General features: G+C 31.9%; 1 protein-coding gene across 13 annotated transcripts in view; it reads right to left on the bottom strand.

Moving 5' to 3' along the window:
• The window catches only part of DGKB (diacylglycerol kinase beta), a 723,408-nt gene that overhangs the window by 433,469 nt on the left and 271,684 nt on the right, over positions 1–18,255 (bottom strand). For all 13 annotated transcript variants that reach the window (XM_032286738.1, XM_032286728.1, XM_032286731.1 and 10 more), the window contains 3 exons: positions 15,413–15,529; positions 7,052–7,125; positions 1,710–1,784 (listed from right to left, as the gene is read on the bottom strand). In XM_032286738.1, the coding sequence (XP_032142629.1) occupies positions 1,710–1,784; positions 7,052–7,125; positions 15,413–15,529 (266 nt within the window). The remainder of the gene's footprint in view (positions 1–1,709; positions 1,785–7,051; positions 7,126–15,412; positions 15,530–18,255) is intronic.

Genomic DNA, 18,255 nt, shown 5'->3' with positions numbered 1-18,255 from the left:
TAAAATTAAATTGATTCCAATATATTTACCCAGAGCTGCAAAATAGTCATGTTTTATTGATTATTAATTCATATTCCTACAAATAAATAGATAAAAGCTACATTCATTGAGGACATGCTAAGCGGTAAGCACATTGTTATTTGCATTATCCCATTTGACTTCACAACTATCCTATGAGGCAGGCACAAATCCTTATTTTACAGGTAAGATAATGAAGCCACACAGAGGTTAAACTATAAGGCTTATAATTAGCAGAGCCAATTATATTATATTATTTCTTGTTTATGAAATACAGGAAATTCCTGGATGTCCTTGGTTTGAATCAACTTACAGGGGTCTTGGAATGGCAACAGTTTTGAATGCACAATATCCTAATTCTACAGAATATCTACTTCTTTGACGTCCAGAGAATATTAAAGGACAAGAAAAAGAGCCATCCTGACTGAGCTTCTGAGTTTACAATACTTTACTTTTGCTTGGCTTTATCTACATGGGGACTTCCAGCATGTAGCTAGCTCACTTAGCCAACAGCCTGATCATGATCCTCTAGATTCTGGAGAGTGGAGCTTTACGAAGACATTGTTCTTAACCAAATTCTTGTGGTGAGCCCATCATCTTTAAGAGGGAGGTTCTGCAGGTTACTGCTCAGCATTGGGAAAATGATCCCAGACAGCAGGCAGCAAGTCAGTAGAAGAAAGAGCCGAACATAATGCTGGGAGACTATGCTAATTAATTAAACCTGATGAACCTATTTTTGTATAAGATGCTATGGTACAAATTTTATTCTGAGTTTTTAAAAGAGTGCAATTTAAATATTTGGTTTCTTATTCCTGAAGAATGAGCTATAAGACTTATTTTAAATTAACTGCTTTAAAAAAATGAAGCATGCATAAAGCTTATAGACCTTTTGCTCACTTCATGTGGTCTAATGTTCACTCTCATGTTGATAGAAAAGAAGTCAATGAAAGAAAATGATATTAATTATTTAACTAGACCAAATTGATGGTGATTTGTTTAGGTGCATATGGGTGACATCAAAAGTATACAGTTTGTGTTAAAAACATACATCTTATTTTACTACATCTTACCTGTTAACAATGAAGTATGTTATAAGAGTGATATTGGCTAGATTTTGTAAGTAGTAAATGAAATCATATGCTTTTTTTTCATTAATTCATTTATGCTGGAGGTTACAATTTTTCGAATTTCATTTGAATTTAAAAGTCAGATGTTGGCAACGACCTTGAGCAGTAGAATATAAATAACAGTCAGATGCTTAGTGTTCCAATAATGGAACACTAGGCATAAACGTGCTAACTAACTAGCTTTCTCTTTATTTTTTAGCAGATATTTTAAATAGAAGAAGTACAATAAAAGAGAGTGGTTCTTCAAGTACCTGGCTTGGCAGTGTTCAAACTGGCATTCAGCTATTTCGTCTGTGTATGTGTATGTGTGTGTGCGATCATTAACATTATTAGTATAATAAGGAGCATTACTTCACAAACTTTAGAAGGAAGAAAAATCTGCTAGAAATGGGCTATTTGGAAAATCAGTATTTGCATTGGTTACTCTTATGTAGTTGATATTACATTTTTATGTACTAATATCCTGCTGTATTCAAATAACATTATTTCTAGACATGTCAGGCAGCTTATTTAATTAATTAACATGAATTGAGTTGATGGTAATAATATTATCCCTGGACTTACCCTGGCATTGGTCCATTTCCAGCAAGACTGTAAACCTGACGAGGATTTAGTAGATACTGGAATTTTCTGTAAATTCTGTAAAGGTGAAAATGTGGGAAAAAAAGAAAATTTAATACTACTCAATACTTTTAAAAGCTGTAATGTGTCTTAGTGTTATAAAATATATATAGTTGAAATTAATGATATAAATTAACACATAATTTCTATCAATTTAATAAAATTTGAATCAGAATATCAGAAGTCTAATAGTTCCATAGGAACTATTGGTTTTTATAAAGGCCTAGTAGCTACTATAAAGGTAATATAGTTCATACATTAGCAATATTGCTTGCATCCTTAATATGCATATATGTTTAGAATAGCCTCTAACCCTTTTTTTCAACATTTAGCTAACTAGATTTCAAATAAATTATGCACTTTAAACATTTCAGCATCAAATTGCTTAAATATCTTCCCTCAATAAATTTTTGTGGATAATTCATTTCTCCATAGATCCCTAATAGATCTGAAAATTATCTATCCCCTACATAAAATGGGACTGTACATTGTACATATGTTCATGAATGCAAAGAATATAGCCTCATCTGGCCTAATCATTTCATATAAGCAAACCTTTATCAGTCATCTCACAAAATTGCTAAACCGTCTTAGTAGCACATATTAAATAATTATTTTTTTTGGAAGAAAAAAATTTCTGTAAATAAATGCAACCGAAATGTTTCTATGCATGTACCTATCTCGCATGGTTTGAATTCTTAGACAAACAGTAAGAGTAAAGAGATAACAGTACATCAAAAAGTTAATTTAACACAGTTGGGCATTATTCCTAGGATAAAAGGTTGGTTCAACCTACACAAATCAATAAATATGATTCACCACATAAACAGAATTAAAAGCAAAATCCATATAATTATCTCAATAGATGCAGAAAAAGCATTTAAAAAAACACAAATCCTTTCATAAAAAAGAAATCCTCAACAGACTAGGCATCAAAGGAACATACCTCAGAATAATAAAAGCCATCTATGACAAACCCACAGCCAACAGCATACCAAACGGGCAAAAGCTGGAAGCATTCCCATTGAGAACTGGAACAACACATGCCCACTCTCACCACTCCTGTACAACATACTTCTGGAAGTGCTAGCCAGAGCAATTAGACAAGAGAAAGAAATAAAAGGTATCCAAATAAGAAAATAAGTCAAGCTCTCTCTTTTCACTGACAGTGAATCTATACTCAGAAAACTCTCAAGATTCCACCAAAAGCCTGCTAGAACTGATAATTTAGCAAGGTTTTAAGAAACAAAATAAACGTATAAAAATTCATAGCATTTCAATAACATCCAGGCAGAGTCAAGTCAATTAAACAATATCATTTATAATAGCAACACAAAAAATAAAATACCTAGGAATAGAACTAAACAAGCAGGTGAAACAGCTCTACAAGGAGAACTATAAAGCACTGCTGAAAGAAATCAGAGATGATACCAATAAATGAAAAAAACATTTCAAGCTCATGGAAGAATCACTATTGCTAAAATGGCTATTCTGCCCAAAGTAATTTACAGAGTTAACACTATTTTTATGAAACTACCAATGTCATTTTTCAAAGACAGAAAAAAACTCTTCTAAAATTAATGTGTAACTAAAAAATAGCCTGAATAGCCAAAGCACGGCTATGTGAGATCCCAAACTATATTTCTAAAAGGAAACCCAGGAAATACCCCACTTGACATTGGCCTTCGCAACACATTTTTTATTAAGTCCTCAAATTGCAACAAAAATAGAAATTGACAGTGAAGCTACAGAGCTTCTGCACAGCAAAATCAACAGAGTAAAGAGACAACCTGTAGAATGGGAGAAAATATTTGCAAACTAAGCATCTAACAAAGGTGTAATATCCAGAATCTGTAAGGAACTTAATGAGATAAAAACATCAACAAATAATGCCATCCAAAATGGGCAAAATACATGAAAAGACAATTCCTAAAAGACATACGAGCAGCAAACTAACAAACATACGAAAACCTGCTCATCATCACTAATCATCTTAGAAATACAAATTAAAACCACAATAAAATACCATTTTACATCAATTAGAATGGCCATTATTCAAAAGTGAAAAAAACCAGTGGATGCTGGCAAGGCTACAAAGAAAAGGAAATCCCTATACACTGTTGTTGTGAATGTAAATTAAACTATTGTAGAAAATAGTTTGAATGTTTCTTAAAGAACTTCAAACAGATCTACCATTCAACCCAGCAATCCCATTATTGGATGTAAACTTGAAGGAAAATATATTGTATACCAAAAAGATACGCGCTCTTTCATTTTCATGCCCGCTCTATTCACAAAAGCAAAGACATGGCATCAACCTAGGTATCCATCAATAGTGGACTGGACAAAGGAAATGCAGTACATATATAACATGGACTACTACACAGCCATTACGAAAGAATGAAATCACGTCCTTTGCAGCAATATGGATGGAGATGGAGGCCATTTTCTGAAGTGAATTAACACAGAACAGAAAACCAAATACTGAATATACTGCATGCAACGTTAAGCAGCACCTAAACATTGAGCATGCACAGACATAAACATGAGAACACTAGACATGGGGACTACCAGAGTGGGGAAGGAAGGAGTGGAGGAAGACGTGAAAAAACTCCCCATTGGGTACTATGTTCACTACCTGAGCACAATATACCCTTGTAACAAACTGCACATGTACCTACTGTATCTAAAATAAAAGTTGAAAGTAAAAATATTTTTAAAAGTTAAGGGATATGTTTAGGTTGCTAAATTGGCGTGAAAATATGATTCTGTATTTTACAAACACATTCTTCTTATATTTACTGATAGAACTCTCCAAATTAACTATGTAATATCTGCTTATATCACCTAGAGTTGTTCTCAATACCCTCTTTTCCTTAGCACCTGAACATACTAGTGAAGAATTCTGTGCCTTCCTAAAAGAAAACCTAGCAAACACCTTGCCATTGGCCTTAGCAACAAAATTTTTAAAAACGCCTATCAAATCGGGCTATTCCATCCTACTACCTTAGTTAAGGTCTTCAAGTTCTCTCACCAGTTTTATAAAATTCTTGGCAACTGAGCCCTCCTCTATACTGTTGTCAAAGTACAATCATGCCTTATCCATGATGCAAAGTTTCTCTTAGTGTCAAGTTATTGAGACTTACATAAAAAATAAAATTCAGACATCTTCACAATTCAGCCACAGTTTCTCTCTCATCTTTCCCCTCTTTCTCCTTACATTGTTATCTTGGTAAATTTCTCTTGGTTGACACGATGCCATTTCACAAATCTTTCTCCTTCTTTCATCTGACAAACATCTATTATATAAGAACCAATACAAAAGCTACTTCTTCTGTAAAGACTTTTTAGTTTTCAGAGACAGTTATCTCCTTCTGTGAACTTCAACAGCACTTTTATTTTAAACCTTTCTAGTTTAACCTGTAGTATGTGGTATTGCAATAGATCTATTTATATGCCTGCCTGCATGACTGTGTCTTATGCCTCTTATTCCCACTCACTAGTAGAGTCTGGATTCAATTTGGCGTTGCTGCCTGAATACATATGCGAACATTTTCAGACTTATTGACTGATATGGAAAACTTTATGCAGAGCTATAATTCTGTAACCTTTTGCAACTTATCTAACTTATCAAAGTAAAAAGCCAAAAAAAAAAAAAAGAAAAACACTGAATGAAATCACCTGGTGAAAGGTGTCTCTTATGCAGGCAGAAAAATGTATGTTTACATTCATAATAGATCATGCTGAAAACATATTGACATTTCCTTTGACTTTGCATGGTCCCAGTCAAGGTACAAAGAATAAAACACAAGTGGATGTGTATATAGAAGAGCTCAAAGTTGAAACCCCTGGTAAGTTTAATTTCTTTAAGACTTTAGTGTATCTATCTATCTATCTATAGATATATATTTTAATTTAGGGAAAATTATTTCTATGTATTGGCAGAAAGGGAAAGCAAATATTCAACTAAGGGTTATTCTACATGATTCATATCATCTTATTTTGAGAAAAAATTACTTTTCTTTGAAAATATTAATTTTTTTCTTTAGACTTCAATTTTCTATAATTTCCAATGTGGATTTAAGTCTCACCTAATTTTTTGTGAAAAGTTTCCTTTTTTTGTTCAAGCTATCAATAGAATATACTGCTGATGAACTGTAAGTAATAAAGAAGTAATTTCAGCATTATCATTTAATTGTTTTATGAGTAAAACTATTTCCCTTATTAAAGCATTGTGTATATTTTTAATTATTAACCATTATTCATTTGAAATAATTTCTATCATGTTTAGAGGAGTAAAACATAACTAGATGTTGATGAAAAGAAAAAAATCTTATACTTTTTTTTTTGTCTTTTTTTTTCCGTCCAAATTTCATCTTGAAAATCTTATACTCTTTAAAGCAAAATGTTTTGTTGATGATTCAATAATGAAAAACATTCCTAACTTCATGGAAAGAAATCTGCAAAGCTAAAGGGTGGAAAAAAATTATTACATTCATGGAAAAATGTCAACTTTGCTATTTGGTGAACCACAAAGGAAATTTGTTGTACTCCCGTCATGTTTGTTATGAGTACGTTCATCTGCTTGCTTATTTTTGGTTGAGATCAGGAAAGCCATCTAAAAAGCATTAAGGCAGGGATGACTGCATTTTTGCTTATGACTGTCTTCTTTAGTAAGACATAAGATTAACACTTCAATATACTGGTTTTCATATTTGTATTAAATAATATGATTTAATCATTGATTTGTTACAAAATTGAAATGTTATCAGCCAGAACACTGAAATGCCTGATAACAAAACTGCTTATTATTCAGATTAAATATACTGTACTTCTTCTTTAGGAAATACGGCATCATTTTCTCCAAAATGCACATGCAGAAAAATCATTATAATATATTTTGCCTAGAAGTTAGATATAAATTCTGTTTCTTAGTACTGGGTTATGATTTACCTGAATTTATCTTGTTTACCATTTAGAGAACCAATTTTCATTCAACAGTATTTATGAAGGCATGCTCTTTGTTAGGGGAACCGGGTGATAGGTGGGGTAGACAGAATTCAGACATCTGAGCTATGATAATAAAAATATTTACAAAAGGCCATTGTGTTAAAATTTTAATCCTGAAAACAAGATCATATAAACATCTTACATGCTAGCACCATTTATTTTGCATTAAAATTAGCAAACAGTGAGAAATAGTTGTTTTTAAGAATTTTTACATCATCGTTTTATATTTTTTACACATATGTGACTTAGACACTAAAATTAATTTAAAAACATACCGTTCTCCTTGTTTTCCACCACTTTTGGGGTTCACAAAAACTAAAAGTGGGTGAGTACCAGGCACAGGAGTGACCTATAAGAAAAGTTATATATATGGAAAAAATATTAGGCACATTATATACGAAGAAGTCTCACTGTTATTTCTATATCATGAAATACCAATATGCAATTTCAATAAAATGACTGTTTTTACAACGTGTGTGTGTCTGTGTGTGTGTGTGTGTGTATGTGTGTGTGTGTGCTGTGTTTAACAGTAATACCTCCTCCACAAAGAAAGGCATGGCTATCTAGGTACCCAGCAGAGGGGAAGGCAGTCAGGAAGAGGGAATAACGTTCGTAATTCCTGTGAGATGAAAACCAAAGTTACAGTTTTCAGACAGTAAGTGAAAGAGGCAGAATAAAGCAGAATTTGAGGAAAACACCATGAGAAGCAAAGAAAAGATCAACTTATAGAGAGACCTCCTTTTATGCAGGAGTCCTAATTGAGAGTTTTGAGGCATGTGTGGAATTCATCTTCCCAGCTGCCTGTGAACTAGAAAGAAAATTAAGATCCTTTGAGGTCCTTTTTGGCCTAAGAGTCCTTATCTATACAATTTGTTCAGTACTTTCTTTTCCTGCTTGCGAATACACTGCTAGTTAATCAAGTCTATTGGCTAAATGGAGTCCGTTAAATACTAATCTCTCTTGCAGGTAACAGGAATTGACTTTGTACTACACGTCATGTGCTACTGCTTTCATCACAACTCAGCTCTAGGTTAAACAAGAAAGACAAAGTTTCTGTCCTAAGGGAGCTTATATTATAGTGGAGAAATAGACAATAAACAAATGTATATTTAGTAATGAAACATGCCATAATGGGAAATAAAGCAGGTAAGGTGACAGCACTTTACTGGTGCCAGCAGAGTTATTTTAGATAGAGTGGGAAAGGACAAGTGTTGTCTATTACCTGATTCCAATGTTAAAATAATAGACTTTTAAAAATAAAAGTATTCCTATTCAATATAACCCTATACAACTCCCATCTAAATACAGTGGGGTGAAGAAAATGTTTTAATAAAAAAAGTATTCAGCTAACTGTATCCTCTAAATTCTAAGTTGAACAATTTTAGATCAATCTGCTTTTTTGAAAGTAGATTCAAATTATCTTTACTGCAGTGTTATTTCTCCCCTAGAAAGTATTAAACATTTAACGAGACAATTAAAAACACTCATTTTACCATATCATACCCTTCCTTCCTGTCCATTTAACAATATGTTAAAATATTCTACTAACATATTTTCTTCCCCTTCTTTAGTAAAATGGCATTTTTCTAATGAGAATAGGCAACAGGGAAATGTTAAAATCTTCACATTACCTAAATGAGAAGATTGAATAAAATATTCTTAATTTTGCTACACATACTCAACTAGCTCTCATTATAATTTACCATGTCTGTTTCTGTTTTACTTTCCATTGTAAAGAGGACAAAGTTTCTTTCTTCCTAATTTGTCTTCAATTCAGCTGGGAGAAGGATGAGCATGAGGAACTTCTCCAGCAACTTCCCAGGTCTTCCCTGAACCAAATGTGCATGATTAATTAATGTATATAAAGTTTCGATTATCTTTAAGCCATGGTGGCCGCGGATTGCAATGGGTACCCCGTCCTCCCATTAAAAACTAAAATGAAGAAATACCAAAAAATAAACTATATCTGAAAACCTATGATTTTTTAAAATGTCTCATCCTATTACAAAATTGAAACTCCTAATGTATTCCTAAGCAAATAAGCAATAATAAATAGATGTAGATTTTAGTTGACTTTTTAGTCAACTTGAATTGTTTCTCCTTGTTTTTAAGTAGAAATGGTAATCTCAATGTACATAAGGATTTTTAAGCATGAGCAAAGTATTAAATCTGAACCCAAATACTCATTAGGATGAATTTTTCTTTACTCCCTATAAAAGTCAACATTCATTCTATTATTATACGAGATTATACAAAAATTCATACTGAGTCCAATACATAGAATTATTTTCAAACTATGTTTTGAAATGTCTTTCTTCACAGATATTTGTTAGAATATTTATAGACATGACTATAAATTATCAAATAAACGGCAATTAAAATTGTGTTATAAGTTACATACCATTACGAACAAATAAATATCCCACTGGAATAGACTGTAGTCTGTAAGGTATCTCAAAATAAAATACAAACTTGATGTAATTTTTAGGGGTAGTTAAATGGAGAAACAGATTAAACGTATTAGAAAAATCAAAGAGAATTTAAATAATTTAGAACAATGATGATATTCCACAAGTGGCAAAAGTTGAATATCTAATATGGAAATGCAGATATAATACCAATCAATTAGCAGCCATTATTTTACATAATACTATTCTCATTATTGAGTATAAGTTCTTTTTCAGACAATCCTAACATATAAAGTATGAGATAAATTAAAAATGTCAATATTATTACATGTAGTCTTTCAATTAGTTAATTTGATCTGACTGTTTGATTCCAGATTCTGGTTTTCAAACAGATCAATCAGGCAAAAACTATCTTTGCATTGTATTGCAATCATAAAATGTATCTACTGACAAAACAAATATAAACAGTTTTATTAGTTTCTGAAACTCAGTGTGCCTGATTTTGGTGAATAGTTTTATGAAAATATCTTACAGTAATATTTTTAAAATTTTACAGTAATATTTTAGTTTTGAAAAAAATCTCCAATTTACAGAAAAGTTGCAATGACTCTATAATTAACTGTTTCCCCCTCAACCATTTGAGAGTAAGTTGCCAAAATTATGCTACATCACTACCACTCCAATTTACATTAGTATTTCCTACATATGAAAACATTATCATATATATATATGTGTGTGTGTGTGTGATATATATATGTATATATATATATATATATACATATATATATATAGAGAGAGATACACACAATACACAACAATCAATAACAGAAAACTAATATGATTCTGGACTAGTTTGTGGAGAAAAGCATTACTGGGACAACTGATGAGACCTAAATGGGATCTGAGGTAGCAATGTAGTCAGGTACTGATGTTACATTCAAGCTTACTAATTCTCTCTTAGACTGTATCTAACTTATCTATGAATTTAGAATTTTTACTTTCACAAAAAATTGTGAAAAAAATGTAAAACTTAGTTATGCTGAAAACAGATTTATTGCCATCCTAAAATATTGTGTCATTTTTGTCATAGATTTTGGTGGAGTAGGAGGTGAAAGACAAAAACACAACTATATCAAAAATTATGTCAGCTTAAAGCTCTTCATTCTTGGAAGTACATATTTATACAGCATTTGAGACCATCTGAAGTAGAACAGCACATAGAACAGATGACATCCTAGTTGCTTTGCTTAAAGCATGAAAGAACCCTGAACCTGTTCTCAATCTCCCATGACCCTACCATTGTACCCGAGGCTCTCTACAGAACCCTATGTCTTTTCAAAACCATTAAATAATAATTGAGATACAGTAATAAGGTATAACAAAAAAAATACTGATGAAGAGAACACATTTTTAAGAAAGATTTCTATAGCATCTGTGGTAGTTGAAATTTTGAAGAATGGTTATAAATTCGGTGTGCAGGTTATTCCAGGAGACTGTTCACACTGGATTCTCTACAATACTGATTAGAGTTCATCATGTAAAATCTTATTTATTCACATAAAGGGGCAGTTAAAATAGTACATTTAAAGAGCATGTTTTTGGAATTAGAATGGCTTCAGAACCCAGTTCAATTACTTCTCTCTATATACACACTCCGTCCTTTAATGATTTCATCTTATCTGATGGCTTCCATCAGTGCCTTTCACTTCCAAATTCATGTCTGTCCTTTCTTCTAAATTCTAGGTTCATCTATTGGTCTGCCTACTTGATATTTTTATTTGGATATCTAACAGCAATACAAGTTTCCCTCGAACATTCATACAGATTCTTTCCTATCTCAGTCAATGGCAACTGCATCATTTCAGTTGCATGGACCAAACTGTTAATATCTTGGAAAAGTTCCTGACTCATCACTTTTCTCCTAAACCCTGTAGTCAATTCATCAGCATATCCTTTTGACCCTTTTCTCAAAATATATTTAGAATTCCATCACATCTTTCTACCTCCACTTCTCCACCCTAATAAGCCTACATCCTATAACCCCTGAATAACTTCAATACTAATCTACCGGACTCTTGGCTCCCAAACAATCTAATCTTTATAAGAGTAAGCCTTTTAAAATATAATTCAAGTCATGTCACTCCTCTGCTTATCCCTCCCGCCAATATCTTCTCATTGCACTCAGATCAAAAGTCAATCTTTATTGAAACCTTCAAGGCTTTATAAAATCTAGCCCTGTTACTTCTACAAACTACTTGCTACCACTTCCCATCTTGCCCACACCACTCCAACTACAGTTCTTGTTGACCATAGAACTTTCCAGGCATATACTTACCTTAGGGCTGTCCATTCCCCATATATCTAAATGGCCAACTGCTTCGTCTCTTTTAAGTCTTTAGCCAATTATCACTTTATTAATGAGGCCTAATCTCACCACTGTACTTAAAATTATAGACAAATCCAACTCTCAGCCCTGATACTTCTTATCTTACTCAGCTCTATTTTTTTTACATCATTTATTATCTACCATTTTTGGTATATGGAGAAACTCAGTTTAAAGGTTGCTGTAATGCTCAAAACTAGAGTAATAATTCTGGATTTAGACAGAGGGTTAGAATGTCAATGAAGGGCTAATTATGAATGAGTCAACAGGGTAGAGAATTCTAAAGTGAACAAAAGACATGCACACACATACATCAAAGAAAGTGAACTAATCATATAGAGATAATTTAACATACATATATATACCATACAGTTACATGTAGTATGTGTATGTATGGTTTATAGTCTTGGAGATTACAAGAATAAGATATTACAAATAAGAAGATAACAGAAAGAGGCAGTTTTGTGAGAAAAGACACCGGTTCAGTTTTAGATATTTAACCATAAGGGTCCTCCTTTCTTTCTTGTGCTAAAAGTATCAGAAACTAGATTTGTTAGTTCTTAAATGACTCTTCTATTTGGAAATGTCTCTCAAAGAATAGTGAGGAACAAGGTAACTTCAACATAATACGGTTTAAACAATTGTTCTGTTTTTCTCCTTATTTGCTCACATGTGAGAGAGCCTCTGTAATTTTCTATCTCTTGCATGTTAAGAAATCGTAGTTTCAATTACATCTGATCATATGTATTAAATGTAAACCTATGGTGTGAGTGATGACAAAGACAGAGTGCCTAACCACCTCTATTTGAAGTCCCCCAGGACTCGGGTTAATTAATGAGACTCATCCTAAGGTTATACATGATCTATTACTTCCTCTAATTAGAAATAATAATCCTGATCATTATGCTGGTTAGCTGGAAAGAAATAAGATGAATGTGCTTAACTATGATTAATAGTCTTCTTTAAGCAGTGTAGATCTCTTCTGTCACTGAGTTACATGCAAACTGGGCTGCAACTCAATGCTTTTTAATGATATATATTTTTTAAAGCTCATAAAAAAATTAATTTCATGGAAGATCTTTTTACCTTTCTTGATCAAAACCAAACATTTTAGTATTTTTAAATTGTTAAATATAACATAAAATTACCATTTTTTTCATTTTGCATATAATAGCTATCTAGTACCTTATTCTTTTAATTTTTTCTCCAAAACTATGCAACTATATATGTGTATTCTATTTTGGTCCTTTCTTCTGAGGTACAACAGACTTTTGCACATGATTATATACCTTTTTTTAAATTCAAAAAATTATTACTACACATATAGTATTTGTTTTTACTAAAGTTTTATTAGGACAGATTTCTATACTTTTTCCACTAACAACTTTAGCTGACACTTTTATATGCCAAAGAAAGTTATAAAGTTATTATCTGGTTAGAAAGATTAAAAATATCTATAAAGAATGTTAATAATCTAAGATTTTTAATACAACTTAGTTGTAATAAATTCAAATATTTCACATTACATTAAAATAGAAAATAAAACAAAACATGTTTTTTGTAAGCTTAAAACCTTTAAAGCACTGCATGTATTACATAATTTTGGTTTTGATGTCTGGGAAAATTCAGGTATGATTATGAAAATATTAGAAAACTGAGATCAGAGAAGTTAAAACTCTGTTACATACATGAATTTCATCTCAAAGCCTGCAGCAGTATAAAAGTACACAGAAGAACAAGATGGTCAGAAATGTAACTGTTACATACATGTTAAAATTTTTTAAGCAAAGAGACAAGGTGTCTTGGGAGTGAAACATAAACTGAGTCAGATGGTCTTTATTCAAACCTTGGCTTTACCACTGACTGTGTTCTTGGGGAAGTTATCTTACACCTGAGCTACGGTTTTGAAAATTATGATAACAATAATAGTATTAATCTCATATGTTTATTGAGAGAATTAAACAAGTTAATATGTATAAAATACTATCATAATGCTTAAGCTATACTATTAACAAATGATATATGCCTCTCTTCTGTGATGACACATATGGGCCTAGCCACAAGTGAAATACAATTAGACTTCAGAATTAGGCTTCCCTTTAATTAATTTTATTGCAAGAACCCAGAATAGCTTAAGATTTAAACTTATCAATATTAGCCATCCACATATTGAATTGAAATGTTGCTTTGTTTCAATACAAATTTTATAGGATCATTTAATTATGATTTTTTTGCTACTAAAATTAAGCATAGATTTCATATTTGATGCCTTCTATGAGATTTCTAAACATATAGATATGGCTTCCAAAATGTATATCCTGGTTTACTCTTTTTACAATCAAATTTTATATTTTCTAACATATCATAATTTTGTCATTCAGAATTTTCTTTTGTTTTTGTTTGTTTGTTTGTTTTGAGATGAAGTTTCGCTCTTGTTACCCAGGCTGGAGTGCAATGGCGCGATCTCACCTCACCGCAACCTCCGCCTCCTGGGTTCAAGCAATTCTCCTGCCTCAGCCTCCCGAGTAGCTGGCACCACAGGTGCATGCCACCATGCCCAGTTAATTTTTTGTATTTTTAGTAGAGATAGGGTTTCACTATGTTGATCAGGATGGTCTCGATCTCTTCACCTCATGATCCACCCACCTCAGCCTCCCAAAGTGCTAGGATTATAGGCATAAGCCACCGTGCCCAGCCCCAGAATTTTCTTTTTTATATTTGAGTTTCATAATTTGTGAAAAATTTTCTATTCATAACAGATTTTTAGATAAAAAACAAACAGTAACAGTTATCAATATTTAGTAAAGTATTATTAAATTTTCAATGAGGTATTCAAGACCATGAAGAAGCAAGCATTTAGGGATCTACTATGTACCCTGAACTGTGTTTGCATATGGAAAAATACAAAAGACATAATCTATAGCATCAGACATAAAGTAATACATTTAAAATACAAAATACATAAAGTAATACATTTAAAATACATTTTAAAAATGACAGAAAATCAAATATATTGAATGCAAGTGTGTGACATAATTTCTGTGTGTTAAATCGTTGGTAAATATTCCCAGAGAATGTAAAACTTGAAGCATAGACAGTTGGAAGGCAAAACATAAGTAGAAAAACATACGTAAGTCCACAATGTTAAAAATTAAGCCAACTTTATTGCGCATTTTCCTGTTGAAGTAAGATATACAGTTAAAAAAACAGAGGTAAGTAAATGTCATGCATTCGTCCTATATAATGTCTTAAAATGTTATTCTTGATGCCAGAGACCATAAGGATAATTTATAGGTTCTTAAGTAATAGTATTAAAAAATGACTGCGTTTATTTAAACTAGAAATGTATTGGGGTTTAAATTTTGACTTAAAATTTTGAAAGATAGAAATATAATAAATTTATTAAAAATTTTCAGAAATAAGTATATTCATACAGAGTTTATTTCCTTCTCTCCTAAAGACTTTTCTTGTTATCAAAATGACTCTTCAAATCATACCCAAACTAAGTGTATATATAGAGAGATGAAGTATACCTGTAAATAAATAACACATATGTATCTAATAAGTGTTTATACTTAGCAATAATTGGCAAATCTTTCAAAAGATCGCTTGCCAATTTGAGTTTAAATGGAGATAAAATCATAAATGATTAATCTAACCAGAATGTTACTGTCAATCAACCATAAGACTGACGTTTTGATAAATTAATAAAGATATTTCTGAAGGAGTCTACTAAGCTAATATGCACATTAAACAAATGTGTTGATAGCTGAACATATGCCCCTTTGAGGGCCTAGAAGTAACAAATATGAAACCTACTAAAATTTCTACTTAAAAAATCATACCTGCAGGCCTTGTCCATCCACAGTAACAGAGTTGGCTCTCTGCATTTTGTTCTTGTCGATCACTTTGTTTGGCTGCTGGGAACTACTCTTTTCCTTTTTCACTGTTGATTGTCTGTCCTGTTTAAAAAACAAACAAACAAAAAAAACCTTTGATAAAAATAAAAATTAGGAAAACAACATAATAAAATGTTAAGTTGTTTTACTAGCAGAAGAGTTTCATGGTTACAAACTAAGGCCCAACTTTCTAATTTGAAGTTCCTAGTGAATAATATGAAAGCTATTGTTTTCAACTGGCTCAAAATATATATGATAGCTTCATGATCAAAACATCATTTAAAGAAATAATGAGAATGAATACCAAATTGTATTATCCCTATGTGCCCAATTATGACTCTTTATCAAAAGTTATTAAGGATCACTAAAGTTGATTATTTTATATGCAATGATACAGATAAAGGGTATAGAATTATAATGTTAAGAATGTGGTACTAAGTACTAAGAAAAGCTTATAAATACATGCAGTATTGAAAATGAGTTTTAACTGCACGATGGACTTTTAAGCTATTGTTTATATCAGAGATAGCATATCGCTTAATACTGACATTCCGTCTTAGCTAATTCCTTTGTTCCTGATACTGGACAATTTATTTTAGTAGTAGCCTACTCCCTGTTTCTATTTCCTCTCTTCTCGCTCTCTCTTAAAACAGCCCAATCAATTTTTATCACCATTATGCCACGAAACTATCTTCTATTAAAATCACTGACGACCATCTCAGTTTCACCTCTAAGGGTCAGTCTTCATCTTCTCAAAACTTTCAGCAGCAACTGATAAAATTCATCACTTCTTACTTTTTGAAAACTTGCTTCAAGTGGCTTCTAGGACACTTGTTTCTCTGAGCTCTCCCTTCCTTTACAATGTCTCCCTCATAGTCTCTTTTGCCCATCTCTCCAGCTTCACAACCTGTAAGATTCAGCCTTTTCCTTAGACTTCTCATCTTCTCTATCTATACTCACTCTCTAGGTAACTTCATTCATTCCCATAGCTTTCAATTTCATTTTTATGAAGACTTCTAAGTATAATTCTAGGTCTCATTTATAACGGAGCCTTAATTCCTATATACAGATACTGTTTCTGTATCTCCACACTAGAGTCTGAAACACCTAATTGTACAACGTCCAAAATTAGTTTCTTTAAAAATTTACTACCCACTTTCAAACTGAATGACTACTCACCACCTGCCTCATTACATGGTTTAAACAACCATTACCTTTTTTGGCTTGGATTATTGTAGCTATCACCTAAGGAATCAATCTACTTCCAAAATCTGTCTCCCTATACCAAGGTCTCTGCACAAAAGCCAAACTCATCCCTTTTTTTTACTCCACTCCAGCTGCAATGGCCTCTTCATTGTTCCTTGTTCATAACAATCATGCTTTTAATTCAGAGCTTTTGCAATCATTCTGCACTCTGCTGGAAAACATGCCACTGCATATTTGTTGGCCTTGGTTTTCACTTCATGATGTGGTCAAATGTCACACAAGGTTCTCTAGCCCCTTTAACCTCCTTTTAAAATATCAATTATTAGAACTTGAAATATTATTTGATTTGTTTAATTGCCTTCATTCTTTCATATTAGTCAAAGTTCCATAAGAAAAAATGACTTGCTTTGTTTCACTGGTCTATATCAAACCCTAAATCATGACTAACAAATGTCAAGATAAATGAAGACATAAATGAAAAAGGTTTTTAAAAAAGTTTTCTAAGTTTTTGAAGCATACGGTTGAGAAGGATTCTTGCGGATCCAGGGTTGATGAGAAAAATTGTCCTGATTGACTGGTAATGTCTGCCATGGCTACTTAAGGGCTTTTGTGCCACACATTTCCTATCACTTACTCAGCTAAATATATATCCTAGTTTTTATATTTGTTTGTAAGAGTACCACTTCAATTTCTGTAATTTAGAAAGATAGGTGTTTATTTGTGTAAATGTATGGGGTAACTGAGAAATTTTTTACATTTATATAATGTGTAATGATCAAGTCAGGGTATTTAGAGTAATCATTGCCCAAGTACAGTCATCCTTCTCTGCTATCAGGCTTTGAATTTATTCCTAGAAATATATTTTTAAGTAGCTTCCAAAGTAAAACTATTTTTAAATATATAAGAGCTAGATAAATCAGAAATCGTCTCTGACTAAAATAAATGCTACTCAGTATAGTCCATTTACCTTGCAATTCCATGGTGCAAAAACAGTGACTATATTTTGTGTGTTGCTGAAAATGAATGGCATATTAGGGTTCCTGAAATTCAAGTTATTTAGAAAATGATGCGCTTTCATACAAGCATAATTTCTGGCAAAATATTGATTTTTAAAAGAAAGTTCTTTCTAAGTTTGTGAATTATAATTTTGTTCATAGATAGTTAAATGGCATAATGTATAAGAAGAGTAAATTATTAGATAAGGTTTGGAATCAGAGCTCCTGAGACGAATTTCATCTCTGCTACTTTAGGATCATGTAACCTAGAGGGTTTATACTTTTGCAAAATGTAGGTAGTGATACCTGTTCCTCAGAGTTGTTTAGGTTTAATAGAAAGTGTGTAGTCCTTAATATTTTGTCTACATTGAAGCATGTATTCAATATAAAAATTACTATGAATGATGTAAAATAGTTGTGGTTGCCTATTTGAGTGCTCATCAACATTGCCATTATACAAAATGTTTTTGTATTTCCAAATCTGTGTGTATATGAAAAAAATTTCAGTAGTTACATTAGGCATATATTTAAATTTAAAAAGTTCTATGCTTATATTTGAAAACACATAGCTTGTGTTAGCTGTTCAAA

This window comes from Sapajus apella, unplaced genomic scaffold (assembly GCF_009761245.1).
Source record: "Sapajus apella isolate SASKATOON/1434 unplaced genomic scaffold, GSC_monkey_1.0 scaffold19, whole genome shotgun sequence".
Classification (NCBI taxonomy): domain Eukaryota; kingdom Metazoa; phylum Chordata; class Mammalia; order Primates; family Cebidae; genus Sapajus; species Sapajus apella.
The sequence above is the reverse complement of the archived record's forward strand: the minus strand, read 5'-3'. Positions and strand labels throughout refer to the sequence as shown.